Source organism: Neophocaena asiaeorientalis, unplaced genomic scaffold, assembly GCF_003031525.2.
Source record: "Neophocaena asiaeorientalis asiaeorientalis breed wild unplaced genomic scaffold, Neophocaena_asiaeorientalis_V1.1 scaffold87, whole genome shotgun sequence".
NCBI classification, from domain to species: Eukaryota; Metazoa; Chordata; class Mammalia; order Artiodactyla; family Phocoenidae; genus Neophocaena; species Neophocaena asiaeorientalis.
Window position 1 is genome coordinate 822,631 of NW_020175432.1, and position 19,859 is coordinate 842,489.

The following is a 19,859-nucleotide window of genomic DNA, read 5'->3' on the forward strand; positions in this document are numbered from 1 at the left end:
CTCCCCCCGCCGCCCCGCCCCCCCGGCGCGCCGCCGTGACCTCAGCGCGACAGCCCCGCTGCGCCGCCATGATGGGGAGGTCCGGGGGCACTCCCTCACCCCCACCCCCGCCTGCTCCACCTCGGTGGGGGGGGCAGCTAGCAGCCGCGCCGCCATGTTGGGAGTGGCCAGTCGGGTGGCCCTTAAAGGGCCCGCGCGGCCTGAGAGTCCAGGGAGAGGCTCTGTTACCATGACAACATTCTTGTCCTCCTGCCCTCAATGGCTCTTCATCACCCCACTGGTTCTTCCAATGCTAGGACTGCTAATAGCACCAGAAGAGTGGGGAGGGGGCAGGGAAGTTCCCCCGTGGGTCATTCATAGGTCACTATTGAGGACTCCACATGGCGAAGCCTTAGCCTGCAGTCCCCTGCTCCCAATCAGCTACGTTCCAACCACAAGCTCATTCCCTCCTTCCTCATTATGCACAGTGAACTTCAGTACCTCCATGCCCCTAGAGCTGCCCTAGGTCCCCAGTGTAAGACCCCCTTCTCCACCCAACCCCCAGGTTCACAGTCACTAGGACTACCCTATAATGCGCACATAATAGGACTGCTGCTTCGCCCACCCACCACCCATCCACATGTCCAACCACCCATCCATCTCCCCACCCATTCATCCACACATTCAGTGGATCAACCACTCATCTACCCATCCAGTCAACTAACCAACCACCTATCCACCCACTCCTCCAACCACCTGTCAATCCATCCATCCCTCCATCCAAATACCCACTCAAACCAACCATTAACCTCCCATCTACATACTCATCCATCCACTACCCAAGTAAATACCTACTTATCCAAACAACCAAGCAAGCATCCACCCATCTCTACACATAATCCTTTCACCCAGTCACCCATTCACCCAACCATCAATTGCATGTTTGTTTGTTTGTCTTCTCCAGTAGAGGGTAAGTTCCATGAGAACAGGAGTCTGTGTATCTAGTATATTATTGTTTCCCCACTGCTCAGCTCAAGAGTCTCAGGAGACCTCAACAAGTGTACATGCAATACATATAACCACTTAATTAATTCAAATGTTTATTTCCTATTACCATCCAGACCTTCTCTAGGCAGACATACCCATCCCAGCTAACCACGTACTCAACTAATCACCTACCAGGGCAAACATCCAGCAAATGCTAACCTATTCATCTGCCTTTTGTCCTACCCACCCTATCCCTCACCCATCCACCCACCCATTATTCAAATGCCCACTCATTTTCCCAGTGACCACTCGCAGAGCTTAACCATCTCCACACCTACCCACCCCTTCCTTCATTTGCCTCCCAGACCCACGCCCTCACTGCATGAGGGAGCTGGTGTGGGATTTGAGGTCCTAGGGAGATGCTCTCGTCTGGGACCTGGGAATTAGTAGAGGTGGGATCTGGGCTTCACTGAGAAGCAAGTGCTGCCCCTAACAATGACAAATGCCTTTTACTGAACACTTTAAACTATGGGTCTTCTGCTGTGTAAGGGACTTTAGATCCATTTTACAAATGAGGAAATCAAGGCTCTGAGAGAGTGAGGGCCTAAGGTCACACAGCTGGTGAGACTCTCCCTATATCACTCCCCTCCCCTGAGACCTCCAATTAGGGGAGAGTTTGGGAGAGCTGAATGGGGGGGGCGGGGAGGTTGCTTTCTGATTGGCAACACTTAGGCGCAAAAAAAACCCATCAATTTTTTACTGAAATCAAGATTTTACTGGGCAACCTGATCGTGCCAGACTGGTTGGCACCTACAGCTCCACTCCTTACTGCAGGCCACGTGGGTTTGAGGCAGGGGTTGGAAAGGCCCCTAAGACCGCTTTCTCTCTGCTCCCAGAACACGTAGGGCCGAGTGCGCAGCTCAAGTGGTGTCTCCGTTGATGCAGGGTGCTTTGAGGGGCAGGGGCTGGCTCTGGGACCCCGATGTCCTGGGAAGAAGCTGCAGGCTCTGAATGGTCTCCCTCACCTGGGCCTGAGTACTCTCTATCTCGGCCAGGCGGCACTCCTGGGGAGGCAGCGGCAGTGGACTCAGAGCCGGGGGAGGGTTGCACCCAACTCTTGTTCCCTTACCCAGCCCAGATATGCCCCAGGGCTCGGGCAGGGGTCTCACCAGACTTTTCAGCCTGTGGCCCTCATTGGTTGGAGGATCGCGCTCTGGATCCAACTTCGCGGTCCTGTGGGGATCAGGGGCAAAGGGAAAGAGTCAGAGGCTGAGGAACATCCCTCCCGCTCTTGGTAGGAGAGTCAGGGGCTCGGGGGCGAAGCTTGGAATGGAGGCGGGGTTTATCCAGGCTGGGGGGTGGGGCCTAGATCAGTCTGAAGAAGGGGCTGCTGAATTAGAGCCTGGACCGTAATATGATGAAAGGACAAACCAACCAACCGTTGGAGGCGGGTCTTGGCTAGTCCTGAGCTGGGTCACGAGAGGGATGGGGGAATGCCCAGACTAAGAGATAGTGGGTCTGTCCCAATCTGTGTTGGAGAAGTTGACTGAGGGACTGGACGAAAGGCCCTCCCAGGGATTTGGGGCTGGTGGAGCTCAAGAGGCGGGTCTTAGGTGTGTTGGGGCGGGTCTTGCAGAGGGGGCGTGACCGTGACAGACATGATTTGGGTGGGACTGACTGGGAGGCGGGGCCTGAGCCGATCTCTTTAATAGAAAGCCCACCTGGGGGCGGAGCTAGTGGGGAGTGCGGGGCTTACCCTTCTCGGAGCCTAGTAGCCAGGTTCTGAAGCTGGCTCCGAAGCTGCTCCTGCTGCTCGCTCAAGGCCCGGATGTGGGTGCCGAGTGACTCCACGAGGCCGGACAGCGCCTTCTGATCCTGGCGCAGGGCGGCCACCTCGCACTGCAGCTCCGTCATCTGTGGGGAGGGAGCAGCTGTAACCTGAGCCATCGTCCCGCCTCTTCTCCCCAAGGACCCTGACCTCCCTGTACCCTGTGCTCTGCCTCCTCACCGCCCTGCCTATTGGGGAACGATGCCCTAATTGTACAGAAGAGGAAACTGAGGCTCAGAGAGGGTTGGGTTATGCCTGGGTCACACAGCACAGCAAGCTCGGTATTTGAACCGAGACCTGCCCATCTTTCAGTCTTTTTCCAATCCTGTCTCCCCACTCTGTGTGCGGGCGGACCTGGGCTGTACCTCACCTTGCCCATGGGTCGGTGGGTGCCCAGCGTTTGGTCTCTGTCCCGTGGCTGGTCCAGCTGGCGCTGCCAGGGAACCGACGGCTTCCGAGGCAGCGATGCTGAGGTTCCGGTCCAGGGCCGGCCGCGGGGCACGGGTCCCGTGCGTAGGGAGGCTTTGGGTCGCGGCCGCGGCCCTGCAGACGGGCGGTGGCGAGCGGGGCGGCCAGCCGGGACGCTCTGCGTGCGCTGCACCGGCCGAGGCTGCCGCGGGGGCTGCTCCTCGTCCGGCCGTGGCCGGGCCCAACTACCTGCGCCGTGAACGCTGCGCAGGGACTGGCTCTTGGAGATGAGAGGGGTGTGCTTGGGGAGGTCTCGGGGGGCCAGAAAGCCAGGCTTCTCTCCTGCAGAGATGCTGGGGGTGGGATGGGGGAGCTCAGACGCTCCACCGGTTCCTGAGCGGACTGCATTTCTACCTCTGACCAGAAATAACCCCGCCCCTGATCTTTTACTTCTGTGTGACCCTATTGCTGAAGGGATCACATTTTGACTTCTGATCCTGTCCTGGACTTCTGACAATACTGTCCCTTCTATGACCTTTGACACAACGTCAATCTAACCTCTGATTTCTTTCTAGCGTTGTCCCTGGACTCTGACACAGTGTTACCCTTGGCTTGAGCCTCTCTGTAACCTCTGCTTCCAGTTTGCCTGAGCTTGGCCTCTGCTCACAACTGTACCCTCTTCCTTCCCAATCTGACTCCATCTTGTTCCCAGTCTCTGACCTTAAACTCACCCTGTCTCAGCCTCCTGAAAGAACATAGTCCCTGACTTCTGACCTCCAAAATGACTCTGTCCATAACCCTTGACCCCATCTGACCCTGGGCCCGACCTGTTTGCAATATGAACCTGTCCCTGACCCTTGATGATGTGTCTCAACATCCTTCTGACCCACTCTGACCCCTGATTTGACCCTATCCACAACCTCTCACTGAAACCTGCCCCTCATTGCTGACCACAATGTCACTTTCTCTCTGACCCCAGATGTGACCTCTCCCTGATCTCTGCAATGCTTAATCCCCACCTCAGATTCCAATCTGACCCTATGCCCGCCCTCTGACTGTACTGTGAGCCTCTTCCTGACCCCGAGATGATCCTGTCTCCAGCCTCTGACCTCCATCCTACACTGCTTCTGACACTGACCCCAACGTGACCCTGTTGTCTCTGACCCCTGACATGATCCTGTCTTCATCTCTGACCACAGTTTGACCCTGTGATGCCTTTGGCCCTTCCCCTGCTCCTACCCGTCAGAACTGGATCAGACTTGAGGCAGGTAGGTTACCTGGAATGGACCTGGGCCGGAGGTGGTGCAAGACGCATTGGCACAGACACAGGTACAGGTCGGCCCTCCTCGATGGCACTCAGGATGGTGGGCAGTGGTTCCAGGCTGTCACGGGTTGCCTGGTAAAGCAATGCAGGGAGGATGCTGAGCAAGCTCTCCAGGACCAGAGGCTCCCTACTCTCTTGCCTCCCTACCTCATATTCTGGGCTTTGGGCTCAGGCCACACCTGGTCAAGTTCAGCAAAGATGGTACAAAGCTGGGCATGCAGGACTGCCAGCTGGAGGGCCAGGTCACTGCTGCCCTGGTAACCACTGGGTGCTGTGTGCACATCCACCATGGCCACCTGGTCCAGGAAGCGTTGCATGGCAGGTCCATGATCCTCCAGGAAGCTATTCATGAAGCTCATGTAGGCCTCCTTCTCACCAAACCTAGATCAAGGCCCAACTGGGTGGGTCAGGTCAGGCATCTGCTACCCCCACGGCCCCAGCATGGCCTCCCAGCCTCCCAGGACTCACGGAGCATGGTTGGCGAGGTTCTGGATGACCTTGGCGATCAGCGTGAGGGTGCGGGCTGGGCCAGGTGCCGGGTGCTCTGGCGCTAGGCCAAAGAGGCTGGGTGAAAGAATGGCAGGACACAGGAGCCGCAGGAAGAGAGAGGCACACACTAGGCGGTACCCCAGTGCCTCAGAGCCACGTGCCTTGCATGCTTCTCGCCAGCCTGAGAACACAGTGCCCAGCTCTGCTGGGAACCAGCTGGGGCAGAAAAGACAATGGTCAGAGTGGGAGGATATGGGCATAAAGTTCATGGATGATCAAAGTGCTACGGTCAGGTGTCAGGAGACACCGGCATTCTGGGTCAGGATTGAAGACATTGGGGATAATGATGCTTGGGGTTATAGGTCCATTTAGGGTCAGGGTTTGTTTGTGGTGTAGTTATCGTGGTGACTTCTGGAGTCAGTGATCTTAGATTTGGGGGTACAGGTTCACATGAGGATGGAGGCCATGAGCTTGGGGTGTAGCTATGACTGGACATGAAATTGGGGTGCCAGACATGATATGAAATAGGATGGGATTGGGGTTACAGGGTCACCTAGGTTCAGAAATCATGAGATTGATATCCTAGATGGCATGGGATTAGGCATACAGGTTAACCTAGGGTCAGAGGTCAAGGAATTAGAATCTTAGGAATCCCAGTTACATGGGATTTGGGACACAGTGTTACTTAAGGTCAGGGATCATGGAATTGGGGGTATGCCATTACTGGAGTCAGAGGTCATAGGAGTGAGATCCTATGTTAATTGGGGTCAGGTGGCATGGAATTAGGGTATGGGGTCACCTGTAGTTTAGAAGACAAAGAATTTGGTCCCAGGTTACTTGGGGTTAGGTAGCATGATACTGGGAATGGGTTGCCAAATTTAGCAAATAAAACTTTAGGATCAACAGTTAAACCTGAATTTCAGATTTTAAAAATGAACACTTTTTTTAGTGTAAGCATGTCCCAAATATGGTATCACATTTAACTGGGCATCCTGTATTTTATCTGGAAACCCTAATCGGGAGTCAGGGTTAGCACAGTGGCTAAGAGGCAGGGTTAGGCTCGGGTTCTGGGGCCCTGATTCTCACTCGTAAGAGTGGATGATGCTCTCAAAGACCTCCTTGCAGCTGTTTCGCAGTCTGATCTGGTGCTGGGGCAGCTCTGAGGCCGGGCACTTGCTGGGGTTCACCTCACAGTCCTCAGTGGAGGCACAGAGACGCCGCACGACCTGTCCTGCAGTCCAGCACAGCCAGAGAGGGGCCAGCCCGTGACCACCACAACCCACAGCACCCAGCCTCCAGTTCTATCTCCAAATTACTCTGGAGGCACCTAAAATCTTGGGGAACCCCTGATTCCTTCTAGGATCTGAGCATCCCCAGGGCACCACCCGCTACCAGAATCCAAGTTACTCAAGGATTCTCAGATCTCCCCTGGGGTGTCCTAGCCGGCTCAGCTAGGCCTCTGACCCCTGCCCCACTCTGCTTACCCAGTGTCTTTTGTAGGTAATCCTGTGCTACCAGCTTCATGTACTCATCGATGGCCTTGGTGGCCAATGTGTTTTCCCGGAACAGAAGAGCCTCACGGCCTCCACTGCGTGCCAGCTCCGCGGTGCCCAGGTCTGTCACCAGTGCCTGGGCATAGTGCGGTTACAATGCGTTGGGCGCAGACTGAGTCAGGGGGAATCCCTGCCCTTGGTGGGTCCCTCACCCCTGGGGCACAGGCCCACTCCTCATAGCTGCTGCCCAGGCCCAGCCCTCGCTGCTTAACAGGCTTAACAGGCCGGAACCTCCACCCCTCCAAGCGCAAACTTGGGCCTCGCAGTGCAGAGGCTCAGCTCAGACCCCGCCCCTCAAGCTGCCCAGCCCCTCGAAAGTGCCACTCTGGTATTGTCCCCACCAACTCCCCCCTGGAGCGCGCGATCGGTCAGCCCCTGGTCACCCGGGTTCGTCCCGTCGCAGCGCCGCACCTGAGCCCGGCCGGTGGCCCGCAGCACGCGCACCATGGCAGCCGCCAGCTCTTCCTTGGCCTGAGCGGACAGCGCGAGCTCGAGCGCCCCGCAGAGGCGCGCGTAGTGGAAAGTGAGGAACTCAGCCAGCTCCTTGTAGCGTTCAGAGGGCAGCACGCGCAGGCGCCGCGCCCGGATTCGTGCCCGCAGCGCCGCGCCCGCTGGCGCCCCGAGAAGCGGGAACCAGCGCTCCAGGCCCGCGGCGGGCGCGCGGGGGACGCCTAACTCTTCCAGCGCCAAGGCCACGCGGCCCAGCACGGCGTCCCCCGGGCCCGCTCCGCGTAGCCGCAACGACAGGCGACGCGCGGGCGGCAGCGCCTCAAAGTGGAAGCGTTCCGCCCAGAAGAGCTGGCCCGGGCCAGCCCTCGGAGTTGTGCGAGCCAGCAGCGCGCCGTCCAGCCACAGCTCCGCGCGCACTCCCGGCGCCCCCGCCGCCGCCCGGGGCAGCCCCTTCACTTCGTGCACCCACACGCTCAGCCACGTCTCTTCCCGCTCAATGTTGTCCTGCGGACCGGAGTAGGGGCGGGAGCGTGGCGTCTGTGCTCCACATCTGGCACCAGAGGTGAAGAACGGGGCCCGTGCTCCCAGGGGGTCGCTGGGCCCCTGGGGGAAGACAGTGAGGCCACGGGGGTGCCCAAGATGGCTATGCGGAAACCCTCTAGCTTTTCTGGGCTCTCCCGGAGAGATCAGGGCTCTAGGGCATGGAGGAGTAGCCGCGGGGTGGGGACTTGGAGACTGCCTGGGGTGCAAATAGGGCTCGGATTGAATACAATCCGAGCTGTGCAAGGGGCTGGTAATAGATGCAAGTGGGGGGGAGGATCTCGGAGTGGCTGCAAAAGTGTAGGGGGGCAGGTGTGTCCAAGGGGCAAGGTTTTGGGGAGAGTGGGATTTGGGGTGGGTGGAAGGGGCGGGGCCCGGGCTGTGGGAGGGGTCTCCAGGTCCGACCTTGCGCACTACCGACCTGACTAGGCTGGAAGTGGCGACGAATGTCCTCTATCCAGCGGTCTCTCTCAGCAGCCGAGCGACAGGAGAAGCAGCGGCTCCCGCCCGCCCACGTTACCTGTTGAGGAGGGGCATCCAGCGTGCGGTTGAGACCAAGGGTGGAGCCAAAGGGTCAGGCGAGGCGGAGAGTTGCCTGCACGTACCTGGAAGCAGTGGGGCTCCTCCAGGAGGCTGGGGTGCAGTGGCCAGACCCGCACATCCCGCTCGGCGCCCAGGTCCAGTTCCGAAAGCTTGGCCAGCGATTCCCGAGAGCCCAGAGCACTGGGGGGTCTGGTGAAGGCGCACATGAACAAGCTGTCATTCCTACCCACTACCCCTCCCCCACCCCAACTACCCCTTACAGCCTGAAGGGTGGAAGTCAGGAGGGACTTGAACCTAAATTGGACTTGAATCCTCCTTTTGACCCTTAATTCACTGTCTGAACTCCAGTCACACTGGCCTTGTTTTTGTCACTTCATCCGTCCTCTTGACCTTTGCACTTGCTGTTCCCTCTGCCTGGAATGCTTTTCCTGACCCTTTCGGCCTAGTTAACTTCCATCTGTCCTTCAGATCTCAGCTCAAGTGTCCCTTCCCTGACACTCCCAGACCAAGGTGTTGACTCAGCTGCAGTTGTAGAGTTATTGTGTCAGACTCTGCCCCCACCATTCAACAGAGGGCTGGCTCAATGCTAAGGGTCTTTCGGTGGCCCCAGCATTGCCCAACATGGGGCAGGACACAGAGGGCCACAGGGGATATTTGGTGAAAGTCAGAATTATAGGCAGGAGGAGGGGGAGGGGCAATGTTGAATCCCAGCCCCTCCAGCTCCTCAGAGACCCTTACCCATCCTGGGAAGCATTGGCTCCTAGCTCCGATTTGGCCTTTTTCTTCTCTTTCAGCCGCTTGAGCAGCCCCTGTGGGGAGGGGGATGTCAGCTGGGCAGAACCCTGTGTTCCCTCCTCAGCTCCCTTCCCCCCAGGGTGTCCTGGAAGATCTGTTGGTCTCGAGGGATCACAACCTCAGGCTATATTAGCAGGAATATTAAAGGCAATCAACAGCTCCCATTTCTAAAGCACCAATCATATGCTTTCCTACATTCTCTATGGACTTTTCATAAACAGCCCCAAGAAGGAGCTTCTCTTTCTGGCTCCGTTTGACAGACATGGACACTATGATCCTGAGAGGGTCAGTGACCTGCCTAAGATCACCCAGGAAGAGTCCCCCTTTCACCTCTGAAGGTCAGAAAGTCTTTGCTCTCCCCTCCACCCCCCACTTACCCGAATGTTGTGGACCTCGTTGGGGCCAGCAGCCTCTGGCTCGGTCTTTCCAGAGATCCGATCTGTGGGTGGTCAGGGGTGGAAGGTTGGGGGGTGGGATCATCGTGGATTCTGCCCCACCTTGAGAGGCTCCCAAATCCCCAGCCCCCATCTCTCAAGCTTACCTGGATCCCTGAGGTTCCCCAAGGCCACCTGGATGCTGCCCTCGGAACTAGCGCTCCCCACACGGGGCCTGCAAGGACGCTGTCCCCCCAAAAGAGTGGGTGGTCAGAAAGGAGAGGCAGGCAGACAGACAGAGGGAGAGGCAGACGCCTTTCTGTTATGCCCCCTCATCCCCTGCCGTTACCACTGTTCTGTCTCTCTTCCTTCCTCTCCTTCCCTCCCCTTGCCCAGGTGCCCCCTCTTACCTCCTCCTCACCCCCAAGCAGCACCAGCCTCCCATCAAATAGGGTGAAGGCCCCGATGTTCCAGATGGGCACGTCGGGTGGGGGGGCCTCTGGGATCTGTGGGGCAGGGGGCTCCAGCTTCGGCTCAGGCTCTGGGTAGAGGAGGAGGTGCTGGGGATGTGGGAGTCCTTTCTCCCTCAGAACAACCTCTCCACTCACCAAGGCTCATCAGGGGTTCCCTCCTAAGTGCCCCCTCTTCCCAACCCACCCAGCAGCCATGTCAGGTGTTGGACAAGCTTCCACCCCTCTCCGGGCCTTGTCTCCACTAACCATGGCTGGTGATGGGTGGTGGACACAGCCCCACCGACTATGTGCCCCGCGTACTGTGTTTACTGCTTCACACACCTCTCATTTAATCCTCCAAAAGCCATTCGATGGGCTATTATAACACCCATTTTACCAAGGAGGAAACTGAAAACACATAGAAATTGGATGACTTGCCCAGGGTCACACAGCTTGTGAGTCCCTGAGCTGGGCTTCGGATACAAGCATTCTTCTCTCTCTCTCTTTTTTAATTGACTTAGTACCATCTTTACACAAATCGAACATACACGCAAACGCATCAACAACTATGGAACTGTATCTATTAAACTTTGATAAGACAACACAAAAGAACTAACAAATAGCTAAGATGTTGCTGAATTGAAAGCATTTCCAATGAAATTTTAATTTTAAGAGGTCCATATTTACATAGTATGTTAAATGCTTCTGCGTCTCATTTTAAATGCATGATAAATAAAGAACAAAGGCAAAGGTCGCAACAGATCTTCCGGGAGGGTTCAGCCTTGTGGTGGTCTGATCTCACTGCGAGAAATGCACTGAAAATGGAAATAACATTACTTGCTAATTTTCCTTCTTTCCTTTTCATAGTTTCCTTCAAGGAAACTAAGCCTTTGTTCCAGGGCCTGGCTGGCACTAACAGAGCCCATACTCAAGGGTCGTGTACATACAAGCATCCTTCTCTTAAGCAAGACAGTGGGCAGGTCCAAGAGGTTCAAAAACAGGACAGCAGCCTTGGTTCCTTACATAAATAACAAGTCTAAAGGGAAAAGTGTTCAAAGTTTGAGAAAGGAACAGAAGAAGGGCAGGGTTGGGAGAGGTGCAGTAGGAAGGCCTCCCAGAGAGAGTAAGTTTACAATGGGTCTTTTTTTTTTTTTTTTCTCTAATTTCTTGGCCATGCTGCGTGGCATGTGGGATCTTAGTTCCCCAACTAGGGATAGAACCTGAGCCTCCTGCAGTGGAAGCGTGGAGTCTTAACCACTGGACCACCAGGGAAGTCCCCTGCAATGGGTCTTGAATAACAGATTGGGTTTTGACAAAGATGGAGGAGATCGTGGCATGAATGGCTTGAGCAAAGCCTGGGAGGTGGCACATGGCCTGGCCCAGGGAAATAAAGGGAGGGGTGAGAAGGGCTTGGAGGGCTTGGAGGCTGGAGGGGAAGGTTCAGGAAGAGACTAGTGCAGGGCTTTGGGTGTCAGTTAGAAGAGCTGGGGTTTTATCCTGGAGGTATAAGGAGCCATGGGAGGTGTTTGAGTAGGGGAGGAGCAGGTCTGCTTGTTAGAGAGCTCTCACTGGATGCTATGGCGTGGGCAATACCTGATACCGTGGAGGGGGCTGAAGGGATGCCTCTGCAAAATGGGAATATGAATGATGAGGATCAGATGAGCTTCCGGGAATAGGAGGGCTGGATCAGGCCACCCAGATTACCTGTCTGTCCCATTGTTTTACCACCAGGGGAATAAATGATGATTCCCACTTGTTCACGGATCACATAAAATGTGCTGAGTCCTAGGCCAGCGTTACATTCATGAGCTCCAATTCTCATGATATCCTTTACTCTTCTAGATCCCCCTGTGTGACACTTAGCCCCATGTGTCATTTTCTTGTTTGTTTACTGTCTGTCACACCCACTACACTATGAGCTCCACAGGGCAGGCAGTCTCGTCTGTTTTGTTCACTGCTGTGTCCTCAGTGTCTAAATCAGGGCGGGCCTAGAACGCAGTAAATGCTCACAGACCTCTGTTTGAATGAATGAATGAACGAATGAAATAATATATCCTTCAAGGCAGGAATCACGATTCCCATTTAACTTATGGGGAAGCTGAGGCTCAAGGAAGTGAAGAAACTAAGACACGGAGGCTGGAAGACAGGAGAGCAGGAGGCAGCAGAGATGGGTATCCAGGCAGGAGAGAATAAGCCTGGGCCACTGAATGTGAGGAGAGACCTACTGGGGCCAAGAGCCATTTGGCATCTGGACCGTGCTACCATCAGTCTATTCCCTGTCCCTTCCCAGGGCTGGACCCCCAGCTCACAGGTCCCTAGCCACTCCCACCATGCCCAGGCCCTGGGTAAGGGGGAGAGAGAGAAGAGGGCAGCCAGCCGGGCCCCAGCCACTTCCTGTCGGGCTTTTGCACTCCCCACAACTTCCTGTGTCTGTGAGGCTGATGCTCCGGAGGCAGACAAAACCCAAGCATCCGGGCCTCCCAGCCTGGGTGGGGGAGCCATGTACCTGAGATCTCTGGCTCTGGTTCTGACTCCAGCGGTGGGCTCTTATGCTTTCCCCAGAGGGTCTTGGATATTCGGAGGCGGCTCGAGCGCGACTCCTTGTGGGGCGCAGAGAGGACACGACGAAACAGCGAGCGAGGGGCCGGCTGGCTGCTGACTGTGGGCTCCTGGTGGCTCAGCGCCCTCCCCCATCCTGCAAGGCGGCCCCAGCGGGACCCTCCAGCCCCCTTCTCCCCACAACCTCCCGAGTGCCAGTGGTAGGAGGTTAGCGGTGATGGGGCTGCTGGCTGGGTTTGGGAGGCCAGGCTCGGCGAAGGTGGGTCCATGGCAGAGATTCTCCTGGGGGGATGATAGGGTGACAATTCTGCCCAGTGTCTGCCCACATGTTGTCTTCATCTTGGCCCCTTCCCTACTCTCAGCTCTGCCCCCAGGGAACCCCCTTGGGGGCCATATGCACTCCCTCTCTTACCTTGATTTCCTGACCAGCCCCAGAATCAGCAGCCGTCTGCACCCTGCCTGGCTTCCTCCCGCTGAACGCAACTCCACGTGACCCCGTCTGTCCCACCCCACCCCACAGCCAAGCTGGGAGGGCACAGTGGGGGCAGGATGCAAGAAGAGAGGAGGTGACAGAGCAGGACTCAGAATCTCTCACTGACCAGGAGGAAGCACATGCCCCTCTCTGAGCCTCAGTGGCCTCCTCTGCAAAACGGGCACATGCTGACTAAATGCTGGAACCCTCATCTACTGCTGGTCAGAGTGTAGACTGATTCATCCAAGTTGGAAAACTGTGGTGACCTATGAACATTGACCACACCCTTCTCCTCCGACCCAGCAGTTCCACTGCTAGGTGTACACCCAACAGACATGCCCACCAGCGCTATTCATAATAGCGCCAAATGGAAAACAGCCCAAGTGTGCATCTACTGTAGAATGAATAAATTGTGGTCTCTTTACACAGTGGGATATTATGTATCAATAAGAAGGATTGAACTCAGATGAATCGCAATGTTGAGCAAAAAAACCCAAACAATGAAGAGTAAACACTGTGTGGTTCCATTTATATGAAGTTCCAAAGCAGGCAAAACTCTGTTTAACAATTCAGGATATTGGTTTCCTTTGGAAGGGCTAGAGACTGGGGAGGTGGGGAAGCACAACGGAGGCTTCTGGTAGCTGATAGTGGTGGGTTTTTTTTTTTTTTTTAAATTGAGGTGAAATTCACACAATAGAAATTTAACCTGTTCTATTTCTTGAGCTGGGTGTTGATTACATGGGTATGTTCTGTTGTGAAAATTCATTAACCACACATTTTGGTGCCCTTTCTTGTATCTCTATTATACCACAATAAGTATTTACTTGAAAAAAGAGGTGGCCAAATGCTGTCCTGAGTAATAAGTGAGATAACTCGAGAGTCAGTAGAATCCTGGCCCACTGGCCCCAGAGTGGGTTTGAGTGCCAGCTGGTCCTTCTCTCACTGTGTGACCTCAGGCAAGTGATTTCCTCTCTCAGAGCCTTGGTTTCCTGATTTGTACAAGGTGATAACATCAGTTTCAGAAGGCTTATAATGGGACACTTTGTTTATTCAGCAAATGTTTCCTGAATGCCTACTAAGTGCTGGGTACTGGAAAAGCTACAGGGAACAAAATAAACTTGGTTCCTGCCTTCCTGGAGCTCACAGTACAGCGAGAGAGACAAATCTTGAACATGAATGCAGGACATTTCTAGCTGGTGAAGACTTGGAAGCAAATAGACAGAGTAGAGTAGGGGCTGAGCAGAAGTGATGCACTTTGAGCTGGAAAAATCCAGGAGGGCTGAGCATGAGAAGGAGCTGGCCATGGGAAGAACATGCCAGGTAGAAGGAACAGCTTGTGCAAAGGCAAGCGTGACCGGAATTCACAGGGTGGGATGGGTAGGACTGCCTTCGTGAGCATGTGACCTGTGCAGTCACCGGGCTCAGAAGGGCTCTGCATTGCGCTTGATTTAACTTTTTGGACAGGGCCTGCATGTTTCATTTCGCACTGGGCCTTGAACATTCTATAACCTGTCCTGAGGAAAAGGGTCTTCAGCGAGGGTCAAAAATCCTTTTCCTGGTGCTGGACATGTTCTTGCGGGTGCACATACCTTAGCTATGCCCACCTCATTCTTACCACACTCAGTCCACTCACTGCACATACAGGTAGAGTCTCCCTGTGTTCTACCATATCTCTGAGCCTGTACCACTTCACTGCATACTGGCCCCACTCCCAACTCCCTGCATTTTGGCTGGAGGACTTTCTCTTACAGGTGGAGTCCACACTGCCCGTGCAACAAGCAGTCCCAAAGTGCCAACACATTAACACTGTCCTGGGAGCAGCCCTCAGCCAATGACTATGGAAATTGGAGGATCAGTACTCCAGCTGCCTTGCCCTTTGAGTGGGATGACTCCGTGGTGTGTGACCGACACTATCCCCCAAAGGTCCCTGGTGGGATTGAGCTCCACGTGCCTCCCATACCCACATGCCTGATAAAGCACCCTTTCCCAGCTGTCTTCCCTTCCCTGTGTCAATTCCTTATTCCTCAGCTGATATGTCCTGGGATCACTGCTCAGAGAACTACTTATCAACAAGGATTCTTGTCCCAGGGTCTGCTTCTGGGCAACCCTAAACTAAGACAGAATGTGCAAATGCAGATGATGCATGGACACAGGCTTTCTTCCCATGGTCTCTTTATTGGAGGTCTGTGGCTAGCAGGATCGTTGGAGGTGGCCTCCAACTGGATCACCTAGAGGCCCTCCTGGATCTCCTAGAGGCCCTCCTGGCAGTTCTTGGTTTCACATTCTAAAAAAGACAAGGGAGTGTGAGGTTTGGTGGTGGGGTGGGTGAGGGGTCGTGGGGCTGGGTCTGCCTTCCTCATGGTGGCACCCTAGATGGTAAGAGGACAGGGGCCCAAAGTGAGGGGGCAGGTACAATGCCAACTGCAGGTCAGCCAAATGAAATGGAGTGGTAGCTTGAAGGTAGAGCTAGATAGCACAGGGATGTTATAGAGGCGTTTTTGTGATCATGATCAGAGGTTGGGGTGCAGTCATCAGGCTGAGGTTGTGCTGACTGGGCCTGGATTGCTCCAGCGTAAGGGTTGTCATCAAGGGTCAGGAAGGCTGGGGCTAGCAAGCATCCTCAGGAGAGGATTGTCTCTCTGAGACTCTGAGATTGTCTGAGCAGAGGATTGCAATACTAGGTTAGGGGCTGGACAGAAGCTGTGCAGGTAAAAGGGTTTTCTGTAGAGGGTCACAGTCTGGGTCAGTGTTGTGTGGATGGGTAGGGGCGGGGCTTTGGGTAGGGGGCAAGGATGAGGGCAAGTTTGGGTGGCTGGGATGAGGTTGTGCAGACAGAGTGGCAGGGTGGGTAGGCTATATTGCAAGCAGAATGACTGGAGTCTGAGTCTAGATTGCCTGAACAGACGAGCTGCAATGGGGTTCAGGGTCCTGACTGAGGCTGTGTGGGCACAGGGTTACAGGAAGGAGTGAGGGGCCTGCTGAGGTTAGGCAAACAGGCAGGGATCAGGGGCCGTGCTGAGCTTGTGTGGACAGATGGGCCTCAGGCCGAGGTAGTGCAGGCGTCGGGGACTCACCTTGTCGAAGTGCGGCCAGGTGCGCAGCTGGTTGAAGAGCGCGTCGCCAGGGCAGTCAGTGCGCACGAGCTGGCGGTGGCCGAGCAGCGCGTAGCCTGGCCGCAGGAAGCCGGCGCGCACAGCGCAGCGCGGGAGCTCGTCGCGCACCGCGCGCAGCGCGGCCTCTGCGGGCAGCTCCGCAGTGTAATTGCCTATCAAGGCCACACCGAAGCCGCGGGAGTTGTGGCCGAGTGTGTGCGCACCCACCCAGTGCCAGCCGCGGCCCTCGTACACGTAGCCGTCTGAGCCCACCACGAAACTGCGAGGATAGAGGGAAGCATGCACCACTCGGCGTGAGGCCCCGGCTCTCATCTGGCCCTCTACCCCAGTTTCCGCACCTGTGCCAAGGGCCGCCGCCACCCCAAGTCCCGCCCGGTCGCGCTGACTCTACCCCGTCCAGCCGTGTCCCACTCCCCGACCTAATGCCACCCCAGAAACCGTCCCGTTTCTCTGGATCTGCCCCCAACATTGGCCTCATCTCTTTCTACCCAGCTCCCTCCCCATTGTCTCAAGTCCAACTCCTGCCCAATTCAGAGCCCTTTTCTGTTTTAGGTCATATCCCATCACTGCCCCGTCCCAGACTCAGCCGCTACCACAGGTCCTGCTCCTCTCCCAAGTCCGGACTCCTTTCCTAGTTCCCACCCCAAACTCGGGAATCCCACTGTTGAGCTATTTCTGGTCCCTGTTAAGGCCCGGACCCTAGTCTAGGCCGCTCCCCTCTCCACATTGGCTCCACCCACCCTAAACTCCTTGCCAGCTTCGCTCAGGTCCAAACCCCGCCCCCTCAGTCTGGCTCTGCGCCCCCAGGCTCTACACTGCACCACCACTTGGTCCGCCCTGCCAGCGACTTGCAGGTTGCCGCCCACCTGTAGCCTATGTCGTCCCAGCCGCGAGTATACTGGTGGAAGCGCTGCATAGAGCGCATGTCGGCGGCGCAGCGCTCAAAGTCCGTGCAGGGTGACGCGGGCATGTATGTGTGGTGTACATACAAGAACCCGAGCGGCAGCTGCAGCGGCGTCGGGCGGCCCTGGTACGGGGCCGCGCCCCAGCGGCAACGTGGGTGGATGGCTGGACACCCTGAGAGGAAGAGAGTCCAGCACGGGAGTAAGCAAGCGTTTCTCTGCCTGCCGCCTCCTCCCACACTAAGAGTGCATATAAGGATCATCCCTTCAGTCTCCTCCCAGATTTGGGGACAGTTCAGTCTCACACCACACTGGCCCCCATTGGGATCTAACTTAACTAAATCTCACAGCATCCTAGTCCTGTTGGCCTCCCAGCCAAAGCCCTTATTGCCCACTCTGGAATCCCCCAGTCCTATATCCTCCTGACCTGTGGGGCACTGAGAATGTCTGTATATGTGAGAAGGAGCATTACAGGGGGTGGGGGCCCTTCTCACCTAGGAAGGCCTCAGTGAACTCCTTGGTAGCGTGGGTGGCCACCTGTGCCAGCTGTTCTTGGCTCATACCCTGAAGGTGAGGGTGTGCTGGCTCCAGTCTCTGCAGCAGGATGAGGGCCCCCCATACCTGCTGGGTCAGAATGGGAGTTGGAGTCAGAGCAGCTCCGTTCTGCCGTCGGAAGTTGCTGCGAAATCCTGGGTCTCCCGCTACCCCGGCTCCATAGTACTGGCTCAGCAGGTGGCTGAGGGGTGGCGGGGGCTCAGGGGACCGGCTCAGGTAGTCTCCAAGGAGGGCCCCATCCAGGGCACCATTGAGGAAGGCCGTGGTGAGGGTTGATGCTTCAGGGTCCAGGAGCGTGAAGGTCCGGGGAAGAGAGAGCTGGTCCCAGCAACCCTCCGTTCCCAGTGAATGGCTCCAGGTCTGAGGGCCCTGGAGGAAGTTCAGGCCCAGGTCTCTGGCCAGGGTGACCACTAGGAGGCTGTCCACAGTGGTTGGGAACTTGGCTTTGGTATCTGCTGAGGAGGCTTGGACATCTGGAGAGGTGACTTGGACATCTAGATCTGTGGCTCTAACATTTGGAGACACAGCTCCGACATCTGCCCAGGTGGCATCTGAAGAGGTATCCCTGAGTCCTGGGGAGGTGGCTCTTACATCAGGAACCGTGGCTCCAAAGTCAGGAAAGGTGACGCCAGCATCCGGAGGGGTGTCCGTGCTGTCTAAGGGCAGGTTTACGACCCTGTTCCCCTGCAGCCCTGCCTCCAGCCCTGCCAGAAGAGGCTCCACAGCCACAGTTGAGCCATCGGACGCCAGCACCACCCCGCATTCCTTCCCGTCCCACACACCATGTCTCGCCACCTCCATGGTCAGGCCTTGAAGCTCTGGGCTCAGTGAAGGAGGATCCAGCATGGTGGTCTTGAGACTCTGTTCCTCCAGCAAGAAGTGTTGGAGAGGGTTGTGGGCACAAGAGTCCTGGGCTGACAGCAGCCATGCAGAGGCAGTGTGGCCAGCCTCGGTGGCTGGTGCCTTCTGCTCGAGCTCAGCCAGTGCCTGGATGACAGAGTCCATGAGCAGGGGCAGGGTCGCTGAAGGAGGAGGGATGGTATTAGCCCAGCAGCCCAGCACCACCTGTTACTGAGCCTCCCCCTGCCGTTTCTACATCTTCTCAATGCCCCCTGCTCTTTGTTGGGCAATCTTATGATGTCTGACATTGTCCTTGTGTAGGTGAGGAAACTGAGGCACAGACAACAGGTTAAGGAGCTTAGACTATCAGCGAGCATGGGGAGCCATGGCAGGTTCATGAGCAGGAGAGATACATGGCCAGGTTGGAATTCTGATTGCTCCTTTGAGTGCCGTGTGGAGAATAGATTTTGGGGGGACCAGAGTAGAGAAGGGGAGAGAGTTTGGAGGTAAGCAATGAAGGTGGCTGAAGCCAGGATGGTGACGCTGTGATGGACAAGAGTGGTCAGAGTCTCCAGATATTTTGAGGGAAAGATGGACCGTTTTTCATGATGAATTGGAGTTTGGGGAATTTTAGAGGGAAAGGTGTCTCAAAGGATGTCCAGGGGAGGGTGGGCCTGTGCCTTGTGGGAGAAATATCTATGGCTGAACTTAGAACTTAGAAGTCTGGGACTCAGAGCTGGGGTGTGTTATTGAATAATTAAACCTTTACTATGTGCCAGGCACCATTCTAGGTGACTTATATAACAACCCAGTCAATCTTCACAAGGACCCTATGAACGTGGAGAGGTTAAATTATCTACCTAAGATCACATAGCTAGGAAGTGGCAGAGGCAGGATTTGAACACAGGAAGTCTTAATCCTTACACTCTGCTGACTGCTGGAATTCAGGTTCTTCTCCAGACAGTTCACTCAGTGATTCCTCTATAACTTTGTTCTTCTCTCTGCCTAAAATATCCTTTCCTGCTTCACCACCAAGTAAAATTCTTCTTCCTGTCCTAGATCTACATCCCCTCCTGCAGGAAGCCTTCCTGATTTTTGCTCTTTTGGCCCCAGTTTCTTCCCCCAACCCTTGCCCTGATCCTATGGGGCTGGGAGCATCTGTGTTCCCAGACTGGAGGTTCCTTGAGACTGGGGCCTCCTGGATCTAGCCTCACCCTGTACAGGGCTGGACACAGCGGGGCAGCAGTATACTTCTGCTGAAATAAGAGTCCTGGCCTCAGGCCTCTGCCTTTTGACCTACCTGTGCCTGGCTCCGGCTGCAGCAGCAATCCGTACAGGATCCATAGGATAGCCTGGACCACCATTGTGGGCTTCCAGTTTCCAGGGGAAGTATCCAGTTTACCTCAGTGGAGACTTTGGCAGAGCTGGAAGGAGACAGGCATGGAGAACTGAGAGTGCCTTTGGCTACTGTCAAAGTCCAGCGGTGAATGACACGGCTGCCACTTGCAGAGCTGTGGGCGGGAGGCAGTGGTGGCGTGGGTACAGAGTGCCCTGGCTCAACGTCATCTGGATCTCAGGGGCTTCCCCCATCCTATCCTGTTCCTCCCAGGGTGAGGTCAATGGTCAGTAAGCCAAGCGCATTGCAGGAGTGGCCTGGAAACTAGGTAGTTCAGATTCCAGCAAACTCTGCCCATTC

The 19,859-nt window shown here is 55.8% G+C and overlaps 2 protein-coding genes across 3 annotated transcripts; both read right to left on the bottom strand.

Moving 5' to 3' along the window:
* Positions 1 to 1,298: 1,298 nt before the first annotated feature.
* On the bottom strand, positions 1,299 to 13,079 carry RASAL3 (RAS protein activator like 3). Of its 2 annotated transcripts, none has more exons than XM_024767455.1 (18): positions 12,694 to 13,079; positions 12,229 to 12,563; positions 9,681 to 9,811; positions 9,438 to 9,516; positions 9,274 to 9,335; positions 8,840 to 8,910; positions 8,164 to 8,290; positions 7,980 to 8,078; positions 6,980 to 7,621; positions 6,500 to 6,644; positions 6,102 to 6,246; positions 4,995 to 5,231; positions 4,706 to 4,907; positions 4,480 to 4,598; positions 3,165 to 3,555; positions 2,723 to 2,880; positions 2,136 to 2,199; positions 1,299 to 2,030 (listed from the first exon to the last, which is right to left on the bottom strand). In XM_024767455.1, the coding sequence occupies exons 2-18, from the start codon at positions 12,548 to 12,550 to the stop codon at positions 1,887 to 1,889; spliced, it is 3,138 nt and encodes a 1,045-aa protein (XP_024623223.1). In that variant the 5' UTR covers positions 12,551 to 12,563; positions 12,694 to 13,079; the 3' UTR covers positions 1,299 to 1,886. The 2 variants fall into 2 exon arrangements, with proteins under 2 accessions (XP_024623223.1, XP_024623224.1); XM_024767456.1 differs by having other exon boundaries at positions 1,720 to 2,030; positions 6,980 to 7,522; positions 12,694 to 13,075.
* A 1,855-nt stretch (positions 13,080 to 14,934) lies between these two features.
* Positions 14,935 to 19,576, bottom strand: PGLYRP2 (peptidoglycan recognition protein 2). The gene is made up of 5 exons (XM_024767518.1): positions 19,464 to 19,576; positions 17,263 to 18,345; positions 16,733 to 16,943; positions 15,828 to 16,125; positions 14,935 to 15,037 (listed from the first exon to the last, which is right to left on the bottom strand). Exons 1-5 carry the CDS (start codon positions 19,525 to 19,527, stop codon positions 14,978 to 14,980), a joined length of 1,716 nt encoding a protein of 571 aa, XP_024623286.1. The 5' UTR covers positions 19,528 to 19,576; the 3' UTR covers positions 14,935 to 14,977.
* Positions 19,577 to 19,859: the final 283 nt, after the last annotated feature.